The sequence below is a fragment of the Aethalodelphis obliquidens genome, unplaced genomic scaffold (genome assembly GCF_003676395.1).
Source record: "Aethalodelphis obliquidens isolate GAN/ISIS:26980383/991018 unplaced genomic scaffold, ASM367639v1 scaffold16, whole genome shotgun sequence".
Lineage (NCBI taxonomy): Eukaryota > Metazoa > Chordata > Mammalia > Artiodactyla > Delphinidae > Aethalodelphis > Aethalodelphis obliquidens.
The window spans coordinates 15,691,947-15,715,448 of NW_020837960.1; the positions used below are offsets into that span (position 1 = coordinate 15,691,947).

General features: G+C 38.0%; 1 protein-coding gene and 1 long non-coding RNA gene across 9 annotated transcripts in view; one reads left to right on the forward strand and one right to left on the reverse strand.

Moving 5' to 3' along the window:
* The window catches only part of RCBTB2 (RCC1 and BTB domain containing protein 2), a 37,257-nt gene extending 24,117 nt beyond the window's left edge, over positions 1-13,140 (reverse strand). For 2 of the 6 annotated variants that reach the window (XM_027116294.1, XM_027116290.1), the window contains exons 1-4: positions 13,026-13,140; positions 5,327-5,426; positions 2,306-2,373; positions 1,009-1,059 (exon numbers count right to left, since the gene is read on the reverse strand). In XM_027116294.1, coding sequence (XP_026972095.1) covers positions 1,009-1,059; positions 2,306-2,359 — 105 coding nt within the window. In that variant the 5' untranslated portion in view covers positions 2,360-2,373; positions 5,327-5,426; positions 13,026-13,140. Of the gene's footprint in view, positions 1-1,008; positions 1,060-2,305; positions 2,374-5,326; positions 5,427-9,706; positions 9,823-12,888; positions 12,957-13,025 lie in introns of those variants that run through there. The other 4 variants (XM_027116295.1, XM_027116293.1, XM_027116292.1 and 1 more) reach the window with 3 other exon arrangements.
* On the forward strand, positions 13,031-23,185 carry LOC113625617 (uncharacterized). Of its 3 annotated transcripts, none has more exons than XR_003434747.1 (3): positions 13,031-13,141; positions 15,842-15,993; positions 21,936-23,185. It is a non-coding gene; the product is annotated as an uncharacterized LOC113625617 (long non-coding RNA). The 3 variants fall into 3 exon arrangements; XR_003434746.1 differs by having other exon boundaries at positions 21,954-23,185; XR_003434748.1 differs by lacking the exon at positions 13,031-13,141 and adding an exon at positions 13,293-13,436 and having other exon boundaries at positions 21,954-23,185.
* Positions 23,186-23,502: the final 317 nt, after the last annotated feature.

The window sequence follows — 23,502 nt, forward strand, 5'->3', positions numbered from 1 at the left end:
GGCTTCCCTGGTGGCGCAGTGGTTGAGAGTCCGCCTGCCGATGCAGGGGACCTGGGTTCGTGCCCTGGTCCAGGAGGATCCCACATGCCGTGGAGCGGCTGGGCCCGTGAGCCATGGCCGCGGAGCCTGTGCTCCGCAACAGGAGAGGCCACAACAGTGAGAGGCCCGCGTACCGCAAAAAAAAAAAAAAAAAAGTGATAACTCCTGGCAGACCTAGTGTTTGCTTGCATTTGTAGGGCTTTGGCTGTTGTGCTCATGAAGTCCTTAATGAACAGGGCAGTAATGCCCACTGTGGGTTGTCTTCCTTCATGGAGCTCACAATTTAATAGAAAACAAATAATTCCAATATAACCTAAATACAACAGGTGTGAATACATTGCTTTTTAAATCTCTGCCAGAAGGCTGGCTACTGGAGGTTAGTCATCAAAAATTCATGTTTCTAAGTCTGTGGGGAAACTTCTTCATAGGGAACCAATGACTTCATTTATAAAATGCTCATGTTTATACTTTTTTGAAGTAAATATTTAATATCAGTCTCCAGGAATTGAGTATCTTCTCTCACAGAAGAAAAATACATTCTTCTGTCTGGCATAATCTTGAGCATATATAGTTATACACATTGTACATACTGTATACATATGTACATATATAGCATATATGTATACTCTGTATACATATATACATTGTATATAGTAAGAGTGTACGTAATATAAGGACGCACACACTTTAGGAGCCTCAGTCACACTACAGCCAGCCTGCACGATAGCAGGCATCTCCGCAGAAGGCACACAACTACCTCTGCGCCCAGCTATTAAGTAAGGGACTGGCTGAGCAGAAGCCAAGAGTGGGCAATAAAAAAACTGTGGGGGAAAAAAAGCACTACCAGGGAGCAAGAGCTCGGCAATATACGTCATCAAGGTCGTGTCCCAGGAATCTGCATCCTAGCTTGGAGTCTCCATCCTGCACCTGTCACCAGCGTAGGTGAGAATTAACCCCAGGCCAGCTTACCTTCACTGCTTTACTCACATCCAAGCCACCTCTCTCATCTTTCACTGGCATCTGTTTGGGAAATGCAAAGCAGTAAAATTTTTTAATATTAGCTCAAGGAAAACATAATTAAGGAAATACATCTCCATAAAGTTAGAGACCAAAATGCATTTTATCGTTGCTTTGAGTGTGTGCTCCCTGTATTAACTCTGCTTCTCCATCCATATGAAGAACCAGGTGGATTATGATACTTCATTTAACTATGGACAACTATTAAGTTGTCACAGTTCAATTTAAAATACCGCATATAAAAACAGAATTAAAATTACATGTTGGGCATGCCTAGCAAAAAAAAAAAAAATTCTTAAAGAACAGCCAACACCTCACGTTTTGAGAATTTCCTGGCAGCATAACACCATGTAATAAAGTAATTTCTTTGCTAATTCCATGAGTTTTTTATTTTACAAAATCTGTGCCCAGAAGAAAAATAATGAAATTTTCTATGAACATTCTATAAGACTTTCAGGTTCTATACATTGCTTTTGTAAGCTACTTTCCTACAGGAGCTCACAAATGAGCACTTCGAGTCAGCACGCAGCAATACTATGGTTCAGTTCAGAAGCTGTGCTGTTTTTGTACACTACACTGGCTGTGATGATGATTTACATCGTTTACTGAATTTTGACCGCATTTTATTTTTTAAAAAGTGGAAAACAGAAAAATGAAAGTGAATGGTGGCAGTTAATATTAAGCTGTCAGCAGTGAAGAGCAGATATTTCATAAATTTCATAAAATCAACATGAGATAGAGATCGATGCGCATGCTGAAAGATGTGAAACTTTTAACATCACTTGCACACTGACCGGACTTAAGCTGGCTGACTGTAATATTCAGATGTGATGGAAACGAAATAAAGAATATCTGCGATGAATTAAGAACATGTCATCTAAGATTAAGTATTTTGTCATTTTTTTTAAAAGCTCTGGCAGTGGAGCAAACATTGTTCAACTCAGACCCTTTTGCAGGACAGCATTTTCTGTGAAAGTAGGGGTGGTGTGGCTCCTCATCTAGCTCAAACGTCACCGCCTCTGGGGACCCTTTCTCTACTCCTCACACAATCCCCAGAGTCCCCTGCTGGTCCCTCTGGCATTCTCTACACCCATAACAGTGATGGGCCAGCCTCTCGGTCACTATACTGAGAGCCCCTCAAAGACAGACACTATCTCATTGATCTTCCTATTGGATGACCAATAGAGCTTTGATGAAGTATGTTTTATGTGACAGAAAATATATGCTCCAAGGGCATGATTTTTCTAACCTTGACACTTTTTCCATAGAGAAGGAAAAGTTCTTCTTCCATATGGTCTTCCATGGTCCTGTGCAGTCCTTGGGGAAAAAGTATGTGGTAAAATCAAGATCCCATATGTCGAGTGAAACTGGGCAGGTTAAAATTACTTGACTTCTAATTAACAGAGAAAATAAGCTAAGCTCAAATATGGTGAAGGAAAGTAAGGGAATTAAGTTTGGGGCATGGGAGTTAACAGCTGTAAAACCCAGTAGATGTTTTAACTGTTGTTCTCCTATGGGAATCCTCCTGCTGAGGTGTGGAAAAATTATCCCAAGATAAACCTATATTCTTAAATCTATTAGGGAATGAGTAGAAAATTTTCATTTCAGAGTTGACTTCCTATAGATAAGAAAAAATAAACTGTAGACCTTGGTCAAATTTCCCCTGGGATTGGAAAGTTCCAAATCACTGTGAAGAGTAGACTTATCAATTCCCAGCTCCACTGAAGAGTGTATGATTTGCTAAGGGGGAGGGAGGGGGGAATGAATGAAAAGAATAAAAGGATGAAAGAATGAATGAACAAATGTGACTTGTTATCTTAACAAAAAATCTGAAACAACAGCCATCCAGTATGTAGCTATAGCACTGAATGTGCTTGCCTTAATGAACCAGCTCCACAGTGACTACCTTCTACCACATACAAGTAACAGCAGAAGCAGCCCTATCACATAACAGGCAGTATGTCTGGACTGTGGTTAAATCATTACACAGTTATCACTAAAAATAAATATGAATAAATATCCTCTCTCCCCTCAGAAGCAATTTAATGAAATCATGTTTAATAATGTTGATATTCTGATTCATTAGGCTGGCTCCTATCTACTCACATACAACCCATATTTCAAATGCCTAAAATCAGAACATTTTATCTAATACTACCTACAAGCAGTTAGAGCCTTGCAATAGATAAAAACAATAACCAAAATAAGGCTAAGTCTTAACAGTGTTCCTTATCAATGTTTTATATTCACTTGAGGATACTGGTAAAATTCTGTTTTCTTCAGCTGTAAAAGGTCTCTCAGCATATAAGGAATAATAAATAATATATTCAGAATAATTACTACTCAAACTACGGCAAGTAATACAAATCATTATTTCTAATGTTTGGGAAAGATATGCTTGTTGTGAAAAGGATCACTTAGACTTTTCTCACTTATAAATTTCTAAAACTTGATCTGGTTGCCATCATGGAAAAATAATTTCATGCAGCAGCTATTCCTATATCATCTGTCTTCTCTATGAATTTTCAAGCTCTTTAGGAGAGAGGACCGTGACTCATTCATTGCTATAACTACCACAACACATGGCTCAGAGCAGAACACAAGATATTCGTTGAAAGCATCTTCTGAATACAGCTTTTTGTAGATTGCAGACAGCCTATATTGGGGATTCTTCTCTTTTTGGCCTCATCTTAACTGGAAATACCTTTTCCATACCTGCCCCAAGTTTACTGGAATAAAAAATAAAAAGATAAGAGAGGGAAGAGAAGAAAGAGGAAGAGAAGAGAAATTAGAAGAGTAGAGGAAGGGAATTCAAAGGCAAAAAGGAAACAAACAAGACAAGGAAAAGGGATCTAATTAGAGAAGTGACTGCCCCTCACTGGACTTTAGGACCCCTTTGTGTCCCTAGCAGAAGGGAAATCTTGCTAATATGCTGAGATCACTGAACAGTAATCCTGGGGTTTGTTTTGTTTTGTTTCCCCACCCCATCCCTCTACCATTGTAGGTAACCAGCTTCACTGGTTTCTGGTTTCTTCTTCTGTTTCCTTTTGCAAAAATAAGCAGACATATGTATGTGTTTTTATTCCCCAGTTCTTTCTTGTACAAAATATAGCATACTTTGCATACCCTTTTGCAAGCTTTTTTTTTTCACCTAACAATGTATCCTGGAAAGCACTCTATATCAGCTAATAGAAATTTTTTAACACCTGCATACCTTGGGTTTTTAAGGAGAAAAATAAATAGCTCTTTTCAGTGTCTTTGATCAGTTTCAAGTAGAGTAACTCTTTAAAAATTAGAATGGTGAAAAGCAGGTCATTCCGTTTATTTGACTAATCAGGTTAAGACATAATTACATGTATGGCATATGAAAATTACCATATGCAAAGAAATAACATTCAGTAAAATTCAATTAACACTAAAGATAATATTAACATCATTTCATTTTTGTCAGTCAGAATGTCCTTGAAGATTTAAAAATGATTCATGATTAATTACTATTATACAGTACTGTGAAAAAAATGATGTCAAAATCTGTAGCATTGTGGAAAATGGTTGGCTTTATTTATTTATTTATTTCCTTTTTGGCTGTGCTGCGCGGCTGGCTTGCGGGGATCTTAGTTCCCCGACCAGGGATTGAACCTGCAACCTCGGCAGTGAAATCATGGCGTTCTAACCACTGGACTGCCAGGGAATTCCCTGGTTGGCTTTTTTTTAACATTATTCCAATGTGATACAAATAAAATAGAGAAAACTAGCTTTCCCAATTTGCACTACTTGAGGAATATAGTTTGCGGAATATATGTGAGGATTATAGTTATCTCAACCTGTTATATGTGATATCACCAGGCTATTGTTATAGCAACGTTATAGTAATATATCAACATATACGTCTTAAAAATCCATAATACGCGTACAGAATACCACATCCATGATGTGATAAACATGAATTCTAAATAACAGCAACAATAATAACAGTTAAAATAAACAGTTACCCGGTGCCAAGCACTAAGTGCCTTATATTATCTCATTTAATCTTTACAATAGCCAAAAAGAAACAGGTGTAATCATTGCCTCTGTTTAATGGACATATTTCAATACTTTGACTAACAGTCACCAGTCAGTCAGGGTCAGAGCCAGGACTAATTCCAAAGTCCTTGCTCTTGGACCCTCCCCTGTAATGCAGGGATATTTTAAGTTTTCCTGTGTACATTCCAGATGGTTTTACTTTGTACTGACTGGTTAGGAACATTCCCACCAAAAATGTTTGTACCTGATTGTTTCTAAATTTCTGGAGCCCAGTATTCAGTCATCTTTAACCCTGTTCCTTCTAGATCCTTGTGAAGTTGTCGTCTAGGGTAAGGTAAATGTGACTGAAAATGGAAATACATAAATAAATTCTATTAGAGAACAAAAGAAAAGGACAAGAATATACCATCTTGAAACTTTAACAAGCCAGTATTTATCTCAGAAAAATACAGTTAAAAAATTGTATCAGCTCTATTTACTGTTAGAAAGTCAGCAGCAGAGGTGCTCAATTATAAAAAGAATTAATATTATAAAATATAACTTTCAGATATTATAAGTTTTGGGAAAGGGCTTCAACAACTTGGATGCTGAAACTTACAAAACAACACTTAACGTTTAATCTATAGTATTTCAACATAAAAAAATGCAAGGGAAACCATTTGGAAAGGGAAAAACGCAAAATTTTCAAATTTTTGGAAGAAAGTATAGAAAACATCTTTATGACCTCAGGGCAGGGAAAGATTTCTTAAATGAGACACACAAGCATAAACCACAAAGGAAAGACTGGTAAATTTTACATTAAAGATTAAAACTTTGGCATAATAAAAGACAAAGGGAAAAACATGCCACAGAATGGGAGAAGATATTTTCAACATATATAACTGATATCTAATTAGTATCCATAATGTATAAAGAACACCTAAAAATTAGAACAAAAAAGGCAATCCAATTTAGAAGTGGACAAAGGATACAGGCAATTCACAGAAGAAGAAATTAACAAACATATCCATGGAATTTATCATGGAAATGTAATCACAATCAGATAGATCTCACCAATCAGATCGGCAAAATTAAAGGGGATAATACATAGTGTTTGTGAGGATGAAGATCAGAAGGCACACTCATATAGCTAGAAGGAATGTAAAGTGGCACAATCACTTCTAGAGCAACTCAACAATATTTAGGTCAGAGCAGTGTCTTTCAATCTTTTTTGATACATATATGTACCTGAAACAAGAGTTTCACAAAATAATTCTTACCCTTCCTATATGAGATGCTAAGGGATATCCTCTTTCCTATTTTTTTCTATTTTACATTATTCTATTCTACCCTACCCTATTTTGTCCTTTTCTATTTCATTTTTTCAATGTTGGTTTCAGCCCACTAAGATGATTTCAATATCATTAATAAGTCATGTCTTGTAGTCTAGAAAACAATGGCCTAGATGAGCTCTAGTGCATATACAAAATTGTTTGCAATAGCAAAAAACAAGAAATAGTGGATAGAATTGATCAACAGTCTCCATCAACAGAATTTATAAACTGTGGAAAGTGTATACCACACAGCAATTAAAATAAATTATCTAGAATCAACACAGATAAGTCTCCAAAACAATTCTGATCAAAAATCACTAAGTCACAGAATGATGCATATGATACACTATTTGATAAAGTTTTAAAACATGCAGAAAACCATACTATTTTAACGTGTAATGGATACTGACATACACATGGCTGGACTTTGATGGAAATGTTTCATAAGAAAGTTTTGATGGAGATAATGTCAAAGGCAAAATTTGCCATGTAATTCTATCAATAAATTGGTGTGATATGGCTTTTCCAATTAACAAGACAGTTTTCAAGATTTTAAGCTTAAATTAATCATCTGAGTATGGGAGGATAAGGTTACCCAATATTAAGGAAAACAAAATTGTAGAATCAGAATACCACCATTCTAACACTGCCTTTACTGCGAACATAGGAATTCAACAGAGCCTTGATAATGACAACTCATAAACCACAATTTCTTTCACCGTCAGTAAAATAAAATTTTACCAACACCATAGGAAGATAATAACTCAATAACATAGAAAAAGTACAGTATCTTAAATGCCATGGAAGAAAAATATGAAATAGAAAAAAGTGTATCAGACTGTGTTTTTTACTTCTTGTCTTAATCTGCTTACAAATTTCCCCCTTTTCTGCACAGGAGGGAGACCCAGGGCAGAGGCTGGCATTTGTATTGGGAAGCTCTTCTTCATGGTGACAGTGTCATGGCATAAGATCATCCCATATGATATGTACTGTATGTTGCTTTATTGTTTTTTTTCCTTACATGTGTTTTGGGATACATGACTTGGCTCATATATATACTTAATTACTCACATTAAAAAGTGCCTTGTGTTTTGAAAAGTAGTTTCTTATGCATTTCTTCACTTTGTTTCAATGTAATAAAAAGAACTATGTTATTATAGAGTCTTACTGTACTGATATTTGCCTTACAATATAAAAAGAAATGGGAGAATAGGTACCTTCTTCAGCCAGAAGCTCCTGGCACTGACCTCTGCCTTCAGAGGCTCCAAACTGGACACTCAAGAGCCAATGTTCCAAGTTTTTGCATGAGTAATTTTCTTTTTTCTTTTTTTTTCTGGCCATGCCATGCAGCATGCGGGATCTTAGCTCCCTGCCCAGAGATTGAACCCATGCCCCCTGCAGTGGAAGCACAGAGTCCCAACCACTGGACCATCAGGGACTTCCCACAAGACTAATTTTCAAAACCAAATATGTATCAACTAAGGTAATCTTTTGCATGACATTTCCTATTTTGACTGTTTTTCTAAACTTGTAGAGTCCAGTAATTTATTTCCATATTATCCCTGTTTGGGACAGATAATTCCTTTTCGTACATATTGTATTTTGAGAGTTTTCCCTATACTCTTAATAACTACACAGTTGAAGATCAGTGGACAAGATGACAGTCTTTCAGTAACTGAACAAGATAAACATACCCATCCCTAATCCTCTTAAAGAACAAATAATTCATTTCCCTGTACAAAGCATATAATAAGCAGTCTCTACATGTTATTAATGGTAATCAGTATTAATCAGTGTGTCTGCTAATATGACAATGTGTCGTATTACTTAATAATGCTTCTGACCTAAATGAGTTAAACTGATTATAGGACATTCATTTGCCTAATTCATTCAACAAACATTGACTTAGTGCCTGCAGTGGGCACTAAATTGAAAGCAAATACATAAAAAAAAAAAAGAAGTAACTTGGGAGCAAAAGGATATCCAGCTGGTAGCTGCCTGTGTCAATATTACCCCAACCCAGTAGTATGCAAAGGCCTTAAGAGCTAATAAACTAGATACACTGTATCTGAGAGAAGGCATTTTCCATGGAAATTGTTCTCTTGCAATTAACTAGAAGCTTCTAAATGCTGGTATCTGTTTTCTAAAAGTGATCCCAGAAGGAAAAAAGGAAGAATTTTTGCAGAGAAAGTCCAGTGTCATGTATATTTTAAAATTCAACTTAACAGTATGAGGTCAAATCTAAAGCTATGCTTGAGACACATAATGTATAGAAAAGTTTTCTTGCAATACATAACTCAATGCTCTCAACAAATTCTCCCATCTGGGCAACACAGTTGATGATGCTTTTATAATCAAAGAAACAAGGCATGAAGGAAAACCAATGTCTTTTAGGACACCAGCATACAGTTTACAGTATCAGTGTGTTAACGAGCTCCAGACCAAGTACATGTCAGTGGGATAATGAGGGTTCCCACCTATATGCTTAGCTGAGTCATTAAATGGTATGTCATCAGAAAGCTAGAAATAATATAAATACGTATAAATGTAATATAAAATAATTAAACATGATCCCAATTATCGCTTGCAAAAAAGGATGATAGGCATAATTTACCTCCACTTGAATGAGCTGCCATAAGTCAATGACAAATAACAGTAAGATACCCTACACAGCTGCTAACTAAAGTGGGACAATTATAAACAGGATGGACAAAACTAAAAAACTAAAAGCCGAACTAAAACTAAAGCACAACCTCAGTGGGAATGGTATTGCCATATGTGTATGATAAACAGCAAACTGACTTATGAAACACAGAAACATAGTTGCTATTTTAATGATTTCACTGTACAAAGGTTTCCAAACTTCGCCAAGAGTGATGAAGTAGAGCTTTAATCCAAACCAAAGTTGCATTTAGTTCGAAAATATTACTGAGCTCATTAAAGTTGGTCTTTTCGGCCAAGCACAGCAAAAAGTGTCACTTTCAAATACGAAAAATAATCAACGTAAACTATACAAATATTTTTAGATTGTTATACTAGCCAAAATGAACTGATACTTGAGACATTTGTAAATCCATTTGAATTTTAGATTCTTATATATCTAATACAATTTTTTTTAAAGCCCTTAACATGCCTATTAAATAGAATACTAACTGTTAACCATCTCTGCCCCACAATGTAAATATTCATTCAACATGGTAGCCCCTCTTGGCCTTGGCTCATTTCCATTTATGATTCAAACTGTTCAGTCAAATACATTCAGCGTAATACAGAACATATTATAATGGGGTCACAATTCATGATTTACTCACATTCTGGTATTTGTCAATGTCTTGCTCCCCGGGGAGACAGAGGTACTATTGGGTTGGCCAAAAAGTTCGTTCGGGTTTTTTCCATAGAATGTTACGGGAACACCCAAACGAACTTTTTGGCCAACCCAATAGATATGAGCTCAGGTTAGATTAGCAAGGCTGAAGACACATAGAAGACACACCCCAGTGTCACAGGCATGCTGAAAGAAACTACTACACCTTAAATTCCCTGGAGACTTTCACGTTAAGATGAGGTCACTGTGTGAATTAGACACATGTTCCTTCTGGATAATGAAAGCGAGAAGGATCATATCAGCCTTCCATTGAAGGACACTATGAATATCCCTTTCAGGGAGGGAAGCTATTTGCTCCTTTTAAGTAAGTATCCTCATTTCGCCCTCCATTTTCATGAAAAGGAGTCCCTGATGCCAACCTACAACGCTGATCATTCCATTCCATCATTCCATTCTCTTCCAAAGATATTCTCATATCTCTTTCCTGGTCAATTTTGATTTATAGTAAGTCAACTCCAGTAAACCTCAAAAGTAACAGCATCTTAGGGGCATTTTAATTTCACTTTAACCACGTGATAAAACCAAAATTAAATATGACAAACTGCTAAAGTCATAAGCAAATCCCATGGGTACTCTACATTTATAGTTTTAGATTAATAGCTTTTGATATTTAAACACAGTGTTTGTAATCCACTTAAGTAAAGGACCCAAAGGGAAAAACACTTCACTTTCTAAAATTGTTCCTATCAACCTCTTTCACTAAGCATCCTTTAATTACGGAGTGCAATTTGGCTAGGCTTGTCTGGTTCCTTCAGAAATCTCAAAGAGCAATAATTTAGTAACTTAAAGCATGACATCATACCAGGTGAATCTTCAACACAGTTCCAAATAAAGAAAATCAACAACCACTCTTAGAAAACAACTTCACCTAGTCATCCACAGTCAGCGGGACATTAAGAAGCAACTGCAAAGTGCAGTAAAACGTGAAGAAAATATACATGTTTTTTTTCAACCCATCTGTAGTATTCGTTTGGCCAGTCTTTTCCATTCAAGAGCCCAGTCTCTTCATTTAATTTGCTGCATTAAAGTAAAATCCTGAATAATGTGAACTTTTTGGAAAAAATATTTTTTCACCTATATACTACAAAGGACAGTTACATTTGTCACAATGGACATCCTGTGGGGCCCCATGAAACACATAGCAGAGAATGGTAAAACAAACAAAGTTCTCCCAGAAAGATACTGAATTCTAAAAACCAGTTCTCCATCATGAACATCACCTTCAGTTTATCCTTCAGACCCACCATAACCATGCTGTTGAAAATTGCAAGGCACACCTGTACTCAGTCCCCTTTCTCTGCTCTCCTTTTTTCATTTTTTATGGCACTTATAATTTTCTAACCCAATAAATAATTAATATGTTTACTGTTAATCATGCTTTGCTAGAATGTAAGCTCCAGAGGGAAGAGATCTTTGTCTATTTTGTTCACTGACATACTCTAAACAGCTAGACAACCTGATACAAAGTGGTCACTCAGTAAATGTTTTTTGAATGAATGAATGCACACTGCGACTTCAGTATAAAGTACTTCTGGAGCCAAATACCAATTTCATTTATACAGTTAACAAATATCTACTGAGCTGCCATTATGGGGGAGACAGCACATACACATACAAATCCAGAGTATCAGATAGTGATAAATGCTACAAAAGCCAAATAGAGCAGGATAAGGAGATGGACAGTGAGAGAAGTGGCTCTTTTAGATGAGGCAGTCATCTCTGAACTGATGGCAATTAATCTGAGATCTGAATGAAGTTGGGTGCCATGCAGATTTGGGTGGAGGGGGAAAGTGAGCTTTGAGCATCGAGAAAATAGCAAATGCACAGGCCTAAGGGTGGAGGCCGGCTTGGTAAACCCAGTAACAGCAGTTAAGGCCTGCGTGGAAGGAGTGGGGTGTGCAAGAATATAGCATTCCACCTGCCTTTACCTACTACTTAATAACGTGTATATTGCCTAGTGCCCTGGTTAAGAGAGATTACATTTCACCTTTGAGTACTCAGATTCTCTGATAGTTAAGGGCTTCTTCTATTCTAGCCTCCAAATGTCCGTATCATCACATCATATAAGATTACAAAGCACACAGTAATGACGTTAAAAATCATTCCAAGAACATCCCCAGGAGTCACGAAACTGACTTAAGTACCACTGCCCAGGAAGGTGTAAAGCCAAGCAGGAACGTAGTACTAGAAGGGTGCAAAGCCAGGAGGCTCAATAAACATTAAACAGGGACTGTCAATTCCCAGTCTGGGGGAAAGAGCGTCGTTTCAATTAAGTCGCCAAGCGCGGCATCAGGCAGCTCTACGACATGCATTTTGTTACAGTCCTGGGCTCTAACTGTTCCGACTTATTATGTAATTTCCCAAAGAACAAAAGCAAAAAGTTCACTCTGAACTAGCCTTCTAACTCAGGCAGGAAGTTCTTTCTCGGCCAGGGCAGAGCACTTGGAAAGTTTTCAGCGTCTGAAAATCCCTATTTCCGGGGCTAAGCAGGGTAGTATCTTCCGGCTTAAAATAAAGATTTACGGTGATTTCTCCCCATCCCTCCACAGCAGTTCGAAAACAGCTTCGCCGAGCTTAGTCAAACTTTCTGCGCTATCCCTCGACATCAAGACCAAATGTCGAACGCGTAATAATGAGTTTAGCGAGCCGGGGCCGGAAGCTGGGTGAATATAGATACACAGAACGGGAGCCGAGGGTCTAGGCGACATAAATGAAAACAGCAGCCTAACGAGGTCGGAGAGTGCGAAAGGAACTCCGAGGCAGGTGCCTCCCCTGCGCTGGCCGAAGGAGGAGAGGCCTCCAAGAAGGCAACAGCCCTGGTGCGAAGCCAGAGACAACCTTCGCGGCGGCGCGCCACTTCCGCCAGGCAACTCACGCATGCGCAGCGCCGCCTCGGCCCGCAGCCTGGGTCGAAGTACAATCCGGGAGCCGCGCGCCCAGCCCCAGCCAGCGACTTTGCGCACGCGCGGCGACACCTCGGCCCTAGGCCTGGGCGAGGGTGTCGCTCCAGAGCCCCACTCCCAGCCCTCGCCAGACGACCTGCGCACGCGCGGAGACGCCTGGGCTCGCGGCGCGGGCGGGGCTGTCGCCCCAGGGGCTACTCCTCACCGAAACCTCGCCCGGAGCTCGGGCGGCGGGGGCGGTGTGGGGAGAGGTGGCTCGCCGCTGGGGAGGTCTGAGAGCGGCCGGCTTCTAGCCTGGCTTCCCCCCCCCGCGACTTCCTACGCCATCCCCTATGTCCTTACCACAACGCAGGCCCGAGCCACATCCGCTCCGCCTCCCAGGTCGCCGTTACTGCCCGCCGCCGCGATGAGTTGGCGCCTCCCCTTGAAGTAGCCCGGCCTCGGCGGGACGCGCTCGGGTGACCGACCGGGGAGGGAAAGAGGAGGGGTGCACGCCCGTAGGGAGGGGAGGGGAGGGGGCCGGGCGACGGCGCCTCGCCCCTCCTCTCCGCTGCCCCCTGCCGCCCCCTGCCGCCCCCGCCCCTTTCTCGCCGACTGTCTCGGCTCCGATCAGACCCCTAGGAGTGGACACTAGCTCTCCCGCTGGGTCCATCTCCGCCGTTTCCCCGGGGATTCCGCCGTGGGAAACCCCCACCTTCTCCAGGGTTCTGGTCCCCAGAGTCTTGGGAATTTGGAGATGCCTGACCCGGAAGGGTGAGGCGCGCGGATGATGCGGCAAGCTCTTACACAGTCCCTCTCCCCCCGTCTGTGCCAGCTTTTCTACTGGTGGTCCCTCCATCAAGGAGCTCAGATCACTTCTCCCCACGGTTTCCCTGCTTTCCCCTCACTGCTGTACCTTTCTAATACAGAGGCCGAAATAATGAGTGATGGGTGCTGAAGGGATGACCTGCCTACCTGGGGACCAAGGTCTTCTGGAACAACCACACTCTCTCTTTATTAATTTGCAGTGATTTCTTGTATTACACTGCACTTCTCTTGGCCTTAGTAGATTTTAGTAAAATGCATCACAGCCTGATAATGTGCAATAATTTCTCCCACTTTACTACACTTACTTCGGCCCCAGTGGGTTTTGGTAAAATGCTCCACAGCTGGTGTTATTAGCTGTTCCTATGGAGTAAAGCTGACTGCTTTCACACTGGCTTTTTAATGACGCAGGTTCAACGTTCAAATGATTTGCCAAAAGTAGAACAGCTGGATGGAATAACTGATTTCAACCCAGAATGACCATGTCAGTCTTTTGTTTGGTCTGGCTTTTGTCATTTCATTGGAAAAGCATCATTCCAGAATGTCTAGCTGCTTTTATGGCAGCTGCTATAGTTGGCAGATAATTATGTCTATCAGCGCATAGTCCTTTGAGCCCCAGAAGGAGGCTTGCATTTATTCGATTTTATAGGATATAAGCCGGGCAGAAATCTAACATGCACGGCATTGCATACGAAGAACTTCTCCCCCGAAACAATGTTATCCTTTGACCTTTTAATGTAAACTGTGATATAGCCATAAGTGAAAGGACAGCTTAGAGTTTTCATTCGAAAAGGATAATCAGAAGGAGCTCCTTCAACAGTATTTATCTAAGGCGGAGGGTGGCCAGACTAAGGAGAGTAGTCAGATGAGGTGGGGTTATCACTTAAACATACCTTCCTTATACAACAATTATTTGTGATATGTCTGTCTCACTAGATTGTGAAACTCTTGAGGGCACAGATCATGCCTTATTAATACCTGTATCACAAAATGCTTAAGAATTGTTTGTGGAATCAAATTGACATTGATTATGTGCCTTTAGTTCCTCAAATATGTTTTCCTACTGCATTAAAAGACCTAAATAGGAGCATGAATCCATAGTCTACTTTCATTTTGGATGATTTGTGCCAGTTCTGGGCCTGACAGCCTGGATAGACGCACCTCTTAAGTGTGGTTGATACTAATCCAGATAGGCTTTAAGTCACCTTTTCTTATACCCTGATCAACCAGTTTTCTTCTTCCTCCTTTCCTTGTGGCAAAGCAGCATAACGCTGCGTCCACGTTAAAAAATCACTTATTTTTCTGTTCAGGAAAAGACTTTTCCTCTGATCACCATCAAAGCTAAAATTCATCATTAAACAAGTTTAGGAATTCTTTCTAATTCAAACATTCAATATTTCCTTCCACTTTGTCCCTGTATCCAGACTACATTATATTTAAGGCATTTTAAGGGATTTGAGTCACCATTTAGAGAGCAAAATTATAGAAAACCACTTTCATACAAAATGTCACACATAATTTACAAATCAACCTGTATAATAATCCTTTCCCTGCAGAAATAATGTGCTTTACAAATTAGTATTTATTTTTTAAAATTAGGGTATTCTTAAAATAAGATAGATACTTCTTAAAAGTCCTGAAGTTTTTAGTCCTGAGATTACTCCTAAATGATGAAAAACGAAAAGACAGTTTATAGCATAGACTTTCTCTGACATCTACCACTGAAACCAATTGCTAATGGGGAACTTAATGTTAAGATGTGATTACAGCAAGAATGATCAGAACAGAGGATTCAACAGGTGTAGTCCTGGAATATAGAATAGGAAACTTCCTGCAACAAATCTGACCCCTAGAGCAGCTGGAATGTGGGAAGAAATTGTTAGAATATCTCTATTTTTATCTAAATTAAGAAATCAAACTTTACTAGTATTTAATATGGAGACTGACAATACTGCATATATTTTGTGATCAGAGTACATGATCAAAAATGTGTAGAAAAAAAAATGTGTAGAAACCAACTTCCTTAGAGTACCATCAGCTCTGCAGGCAGGCATCTGATTTCACCACGTTTTGAATTTAAGTAATATCTTAAATACAATAATTTGGATTTATATAACATTTTAAATATTACAATCTTGAAATATATATAATATTTCGTTTTACCTTTATATTATGTTAACTTTTACTATGCAATAAGTAAATGTTTATTGTTTAGTCACTTTTAACATTAGACATTTATTCAGCAAATCTTGGTAATTTATATAATGTTTCTTTGCAGTAACTGTAGCTTTGTACCATCAGATTTAGAATATCATAGAGCTGAGAGAGATTAAATATAAATCTTCATTTTATAGATGCCGTGATTGTGAAGTAAGTTGTCTCAAGTCCTTGGAATCGTAGTTGCAGTGCTTCTTCTAATCCATCCTGCCACTCATAGGACAAATAGCAGGATTTCGTTATCTACCACATGAACGATAACAGCAACGCCATTGAACAAGATGTGAAGGTACAGGTACTTCTCATAGGACTCTAAGTAGAAGAAATTCTTTCTAACTTTTTACTTTAAAATAATTATAGATTCGCATGAAGTTGCAAAGATAGTACAGAGAGGTCCCATGTGCCTGCCCCATTTTTCCCCCTAGTTATATTTTGTAAGTGGAGGAAATTTATCAGTTAATATGTTTGTTCTCAGAAAAAGCTCAAACTGATAGGTTTAATAATGAGAGCTACAATTTTTTAAGCACCTATTTTATACCAGCAGCTTTACCTATATTACCTCATTTAGAGCTTACAACAGTCCTGTAAGGCAAGAGGTTATCCTCAGTTTACAGGTAAAGCAACTCAGATTCCAAGAAATTAAGTCACTCCTATCAACTCTCAAGGCCAGATCTTCCTGCCTTGCATGTTTCCCTTTTTCCACATTATGGACAGTTGAAGGTCATACATTCCTTACACTGTATTCCAGCTGAATCCTGACAATTATCTAACAATAAAAACATTTTCTGTATTATTATCATTTTTTAAAAACTGTGTGAATATTTTCTCAGAAGTTAAAACTGTTTCTTTTTAAAAAGAATGGATATATATGTATATGTATAACTGATTCACTTAGTACACCTGAAACTAACACATTGTAAATCAACTAAAAATTTTTTTAAAAACTGTTTCTTTTTAGAAAATCTGTGTACAAAATAGTGTGTTTCATTAAATATTTCCATTTTATTTGGGACCAATAATTTTCCCCAGGGAGTTCAAAATTAAAAGCAGGAGGGAAAGATGACTAGATCACATGTAAGTTCCTTTCCAAAATCTTTGATTACTTTGATCTATTGACTTAGTATTGCTAAATTCTTTGAACTAGAAAGTTTTACTCTGAGACATTATAGGTCACTATTTTAGAGATTAAAATTCCCATCACCACATCTGTCAAGTTTATCTACTGTCTTAGTCAGTCCTGGTTGCTTTAACAAAGTACCATAGAATGGATGGTTTATAAGTAATGGAAACTTGTTTTTCACAGTTCTAGAGCCTGGAAGTCCAAGATCAAGGTGCCAGGAGTGTGCAGTGGGGAGGATGGTGAGCCTGGGGCCAGGGGGACCATGTTAAGGCTCTATTGCATCAGCCCAGGCAGGACACAAGGAGTCCTTGAACTCAGTGTGACAGTGGGGTGGGCTTAAAGACAGAGGAGAAGATGGATTTGAGAAGATTTTGAGAAAATATTCACATGGTTTTCCATAATAATAGGTCAAAAGACTGCAGTATAGTGTAGACATGGCTTTTTTTTGCACTGGGAAACCAAGGAATGCATGTGACTCACCTTATTGCAATATTTGCTTTATTGTGGTGATCTGGAACCCAACCTCCAAGGTATGCCTAAGTGGGTTGCATGAGTTTTTTGGTTTCCCAGTGCATATAAGGGTTGTGTTTGCACTGTACTGTAGTCTATTAAGCGTGCAATAGCATTATGTCTAAAAAATGTACATACCTGAAATAAAAAATGATAAAAAAAATGACAAACATCATCTGAGCCTTCAGTGAGTCGTAATCTTTTTGTTGATGGAGGGTTTGAAATACTGTGAGAATTACCAAAATGTGACACAGAGACACAAAGTGAGAAAACGCTGTTGGAAAAAATGGTGCCAATAGACTTGCTCAACAGAGTGTTGCCACAAACCTTAAGTTTGTAAAAAAACACAATATCTGCGAAGCACAATGAAGGTGTAGTACATTTTAAAAAATAGGTCAAAGCAATAGCAATGTTTTGATTGATGCTGAGAACATCTTTGATAAAATTCAATTGTCAATATTCATTTCTGATAAAAGAAATTTTGCTAAATGGCTACATACACACACTGAAAACTAGCTTCATGTTTAATGGTGAAATCCTAACAGCATGTCCATTAAATATTGTAATAAAACAGTGGTGCTACTTATCTCTAATTAATGCTATAATGCTATTCTGGAAGTACCAGCTAATGCAATTAGATAAGAAAGTAAAGTAAGGAATATTGAAGACTGAAAAGGATACAGAAAATTTACCATTATTTATAGATGATGCAACTAGATTTTTTGGCTAAGGGGTGCTCACAGCCTCTTTTCCCTAACTCATTGTTCCATTCCAGTTTTTTGGATTGATCTAGTTCAAAGGCACTTTACAGTTGCCTGCCCCCAGAGAAAGCTGTTATTGTGCCATCCTGTCTAGTGGGAGGCACTGAGAGTGGCTCTTGTGGCTCCATTTTTTTAAGGCTTGAGAAAAAAAAAGTCAGAGCTTCCTCTTGTGAGACAGCCAACGTACTAACTCCATTTGTGACTTTACATTCCTTGTGCCTGAAAGGCAAGCTCAGTGAGAATCCAATTGCCCCAAGTATTGTAGCAAATGCTTTTTTACTCTAGTACATGCTTCTCCTGGCCAAGTGCTCTGGCTTGTCCTTAGCCCGCATTGCAGGGGCAAGAGCCAAGATCCAGGACAGGTTTCAGGGCCTGCTTTGGTTCTGTCATGTAGGCATATACAGGGTAATGGTGTAGCCTGATCTCCCTGAGTTCAACACTAGTGCCCAGGGCAAGTTATCAGATAATAACAGTGATCACTTGCCTTGCTTTGTTTTTGTGTGCACGTGCATGTACTTTTCTTGGGGACCTTAAAGAAAAGCAGGTCAAGAGCTGAGTTTGAGTTTTTCTGGATCTCTTTGTCAACCACCACCTTAATTGCTCTTACTTTTGGCATGACCAAAATATACCTTGAAAACCCAGGAATATAAACTGAAAAACTTTTAGAAATTATAGAGTTTAGTGATGTGGCCAGTTACAAACTCAATATACAAAAATCAGTTAGAAAACTATAAAACTACTGAGACAGAGGAAGGCAAAATTGAGAGGAATACTGTTTTTTTATTTTTAAATTATTTTTTAACATCTTTTTTGGAGTACAGTTACTTTACAATGGTGTGTTAGTTTCTGCTGTATAACAAAGTGAATCAGCTATATGTATACATATATCCCCATATCCCCTCCCTCTTGCACCTCCCTCCCACCCTCCCTATCCCACCCCTCTAGGTGGACATAAAGCACCGAGCTGATCTCCTGTGCTATGCAGCTGCTTCCCACTAGCTATCTATTTTACATTTGGTAGTGTATATATGTCAATGCTACTCTCTCACTTAGTCCCAGCTTACCCTTCCCCCTCCCTGTGTCCTCAAGTCCATTCTCTATATCTGTGTCTTTATTCCTGTCGCCCGCCCCTAGGTTCATAAGAACCTTTTTTTTTTTTTTTTAGATTCCATGTATATGTGTTAGCATTCGGTATTTGTTTTTCTCTTTCTGACTTACTTCACTCTGTATGACAGACTCTAGGTCCATCCACCTCTCTACACATAACTCAATTTCGTTTCTTTTTATGGCTGAGTAATATTCCATTGTATATATGTGCCACATCTTCTCTATCCATTCATCTGTCAATGGACACTTAGGTTGCTTCCATGTCTGGCTATTGTAAATAGTGCTGCAGTGAACATTGTGGTACATGACTCTTTTTGAATTATGGTTTTCTCAGGGTATATGCCCAGTAGTGGGATTGCTGGGTCATATGGTACTTCTATTTTTAGTTTTTTGACGAACTTCCATACTGTTCTCCATAGTGGCTGTATCAATTTACATTCCCACCAACAGTGCAGGAGGGTTCCCTTTTCTCCACACCCTCTCCAGCATTTGTTGTTTATAGATTTTCTGATGATGCCCATTCTAACTGGTGTGAGGTGATACCTCATTGTAGTTTTGATTTGCATTTTTCTAATGATTAGTGATGTTGAGCATCCTTTCATGTGTTTGTTGGCAATCTGTATATCTTCTTTAGAGAAATGTCTGTTTAGGTCTTCTGCCCATTTTGGGATTGGGTTGTTTGTTTTTTTGATATTAAGCTGCATGAGCTATTTGTATATTTTACAGATTAATCCTTTGTCAGTTGCTTCATTTGCAAATATTTTCTCCCATTCTGAGGGTTGTCTTTTCATCTTGTTTATGGTTTCTTTGCTGTGCAAAAGCTCTGAAGTTTCATTAGGTCCCATTTGTTTATTTTTGGTTTTATTTCCATTTCTCTAAGAAGTGGGTCAAAAAGGATCTTGCTGTGATGTATGTCATAGAGTGTTCTGCCTATGTTTTCCTCTAAGAGTTTTATAGTGACTGGCCTTACATTTAGGTCTTTAATCCATTTTGAGTTTATTTTTGTGTATAGTGTTAGGAAGTGTTCTAATTTCATTCTTTTACATGTGGCTGTTCAGTTTTCCCAGCACCACTTATTGAAGAGGCTGTCTTTTCTCCATTGTATATTCCTTCCTCCTTTATCAAAGATAAGGTGACCATATGTGCATGGGTTTATCTCTGGGCTTTCTATCCTGTTCCATTGATCTATATTTCTGTTTTTGTGCCAGTACCATACTGCCTTGATTACTGTAGCTTTGTAGTATAGTCTGAAGTGTGAGAGCCTGATTCCTCCAGCTCCGTTTTTCTTTCTCAAGATTGCTTTGGCTATTTGTTTTTAGACGGGAAGATTCAATAATGTAAGGATGTCAATTTTCCTAAGATAAATTTGTAAGTCTAATGCTATCCTAATAAGAATCTCAATGATATTATTTAAATAATTTAAAAATCCATTTGAAAGTGTGGTTTGGTAGAGCCCTTTTGAAGGCAGTTTGACTTTATGTGTTAAATTTGTCCTTTGACTCAATAATCCCACCTTTAGGAATCTATTAATATGAAAAGATGTATGCAGAAGGATGTATGTCACAGCATTTTTATAATTAGGAAAAAATGGAAAACAGCCTATATGTTCTATGACAAACTAATTAGATTAATTCAAGTATGGCAAATACTGTTGGTTGCCTACCTAAAAGCTGCCCTCTCTCCCTTCCTTCCTTCCTTTCTTTTCTTCTTTCTTTCTTTTACTTTTTATTAGGAAAAATTTCAAACATATACAAAAATAGGCAGAAAGATTAATAAGCCCCCAAGTACTCATCATTCAGCTTCAGCAATTAGCAATTCACAGCCAAAATTGTTTTATCAATACTTCTCTCCACCACCACATTATTTTGAAGCATCTTATCATTTCATCTGTAAATATTTCAATGGATGTTTCTAAAAGATAAGAACTCTTTCATAAAAAGCATAACCAAAATACTATCATACTTTCAAAAACTAACATGAATTCCTTGATCATGGGACATCTTTTCAGAGTTCAAATTTTTAATTACCTTCACAAGTACCATATATATTTTTTAACAGTTTCAGTGACTCAGGATTCAAATAAAGTCTACTCATTGCAATTGGTTGATATGTCTTTTAAGTCTCTTTTAATCCATAGGTTCCCTCTTCAGTTCCTTTTGTTTCCTTGAAATTTATTTGTTAAAGAAACTAGGTTATTTGTCCTCTGGATTTTCCAAAATCTGGTTTTTGCTGAATGCACTCTTCATGCTTTTCATAAATTGGTAATCTAGAGTCTTGGTTAGATTTGGGTTCTTCTTTTTTTCTTGGCAAGATGACTTCTTAGATGGTGGCGTGTCCTTCCATCAGGAGGCATGTGATGTTGGATTGTTTCTTTCTGTGAAGTTAGTAATTGTTGATGCTCAATGCCTATATCCATACTATACTGGGCACAGTCAACTGAATTAGATTAACATCTAGTGTTATAAATGGTGATCTCCTAACTCCATCATTTCTCCTCCATTTATTAGCTGGAATACTTCTATAAACGGAAATTACTTTCCTTGATGATTTGGTTTCCCAGTGAGAGCAAGATAAGCATTTAATTCTTTCTCTTAACTTGCTAGTTTACAAAATAATGAGTTGTTTCACTAACAGTCTCCAATGGTGACCAAATGAGTTTGTCTGTTGGTATCATTGTGAATTCATGGGTTTAAATTTGCTTCATGTGTTCCTTCCCTTTTTTCTTGCTCACAGAACCCTGTTTTTGTTTAGGTAGTGATGCGGTCAGTCACAGAGAAGAAATCCTGGCTTGTGTGAGTGCGTCATATCAATCCATTCTCATTGGCAGTGTCTGGGGTCGGCAGGTGACTAGTCCCCGATGAAGACACTTATGAGGAAGGTCACGCTGAAGAAAGACCTCTCCACCCACTCAGCTGCTCCTTTCTTCTCTTCAGGCTTTTTTCATATTGTCTCATGAGGACTTGATATTTGGAGAGCTGCTGCTGAAGCTTGGAATGTCCCAATGGATACACATGATACATATGCACAATTATGAACTTACACTGCAGTTCTAGACTTATTGACAGGGAAAGATATCTATGATATGTTGCTGATATGATACGTAACATTAAAACTATTTACATAAAATTGAACACAATTGTGTATATATGCACCAAGACCTGCCTGGAATTATGTTCATTTAAATATTAAGAGTGGTCGTCTCTGAGTAGTGAGATGTTGGTGAATTTCTACTTTATTCCTTATATTTTTCTGTAAGGTTTAAGGTTTAGATTTTAATGTGAATAATCAACTTTTTTAAAAAGTATGATTCTGGGCAATTCTCATCTATCTCATGTTACTTATAATGGATTTTTTTTCCAAACAAATATGTCCCATCATAAAAATTCTTTTTTATAAGACCGCATAACTGGCATCACATGATTTTTCTCCATGGCATAATCATCAGACAGGAAATGTTTTGATTCTGGAATAACATTTCCTGATAAACATTTGTTGGAAACATTTAAGCATTTCCTGATCTGAAAATTTTTGAGATTTTTTTTTCTTTGTGTATCTTATTGTTATAATTAACAATACTCTCTAGCCCAGTGGGACAGAATCAACCTGTTGCAGGAAAAAAAAAAAAACTTTGAGAAAAACATGGATTTTATTAGAGAGACATTTTCCAGTCACCAAGAAAATAAAACTGGCACAATTTTCACCTAGTGGTGAAAATAATAAGTAGTCTCCCCTTAGCCTACATTTAAGAAATTTAAATTTCTTTGGCACATTTAATTCTCGAAAGAAATTGCATATGCTTAAAGCCAAAAAGATGTTAAAATCTTTTAGGCTTTAAGAATAGTCTAGGCCTCTAGAGTAAAATTGAAAAAGGGCCTTTCTTCCAGTGATCACTTCGTTATTAAGTAGTGTATTGTTCAGCCTCCATGTGTTTGTATTTTTTACAGATCTCTTCCTGTAATTGATATCTAGTCTCATAGCGTTGTGGTCGGAAAAGATACTTGATACAATTTCAATTTTCTTAAATTTACCAAGGCTTGATTTGTGACCCAAGGTATGATCTATCCTGGAGAATGTTCCATGAGCACTTGAGAAAAATGGGTATTCTGTTGTTTTTGGATGGAATTTCCTATAAATATCAATTAAGCCCATCTTGTTTAAAGTATCATTTAAAGCTTGTGTCTCCTTATTTATTTTCATTTTGGATGATCTGTCCATTGGTGAAAGTGGGGTGTTAAAATCCCCTACTATGAATGTATTACTGTTGATTTCCCCTTTTATGGCTGTTAGTATTTGCCTTATG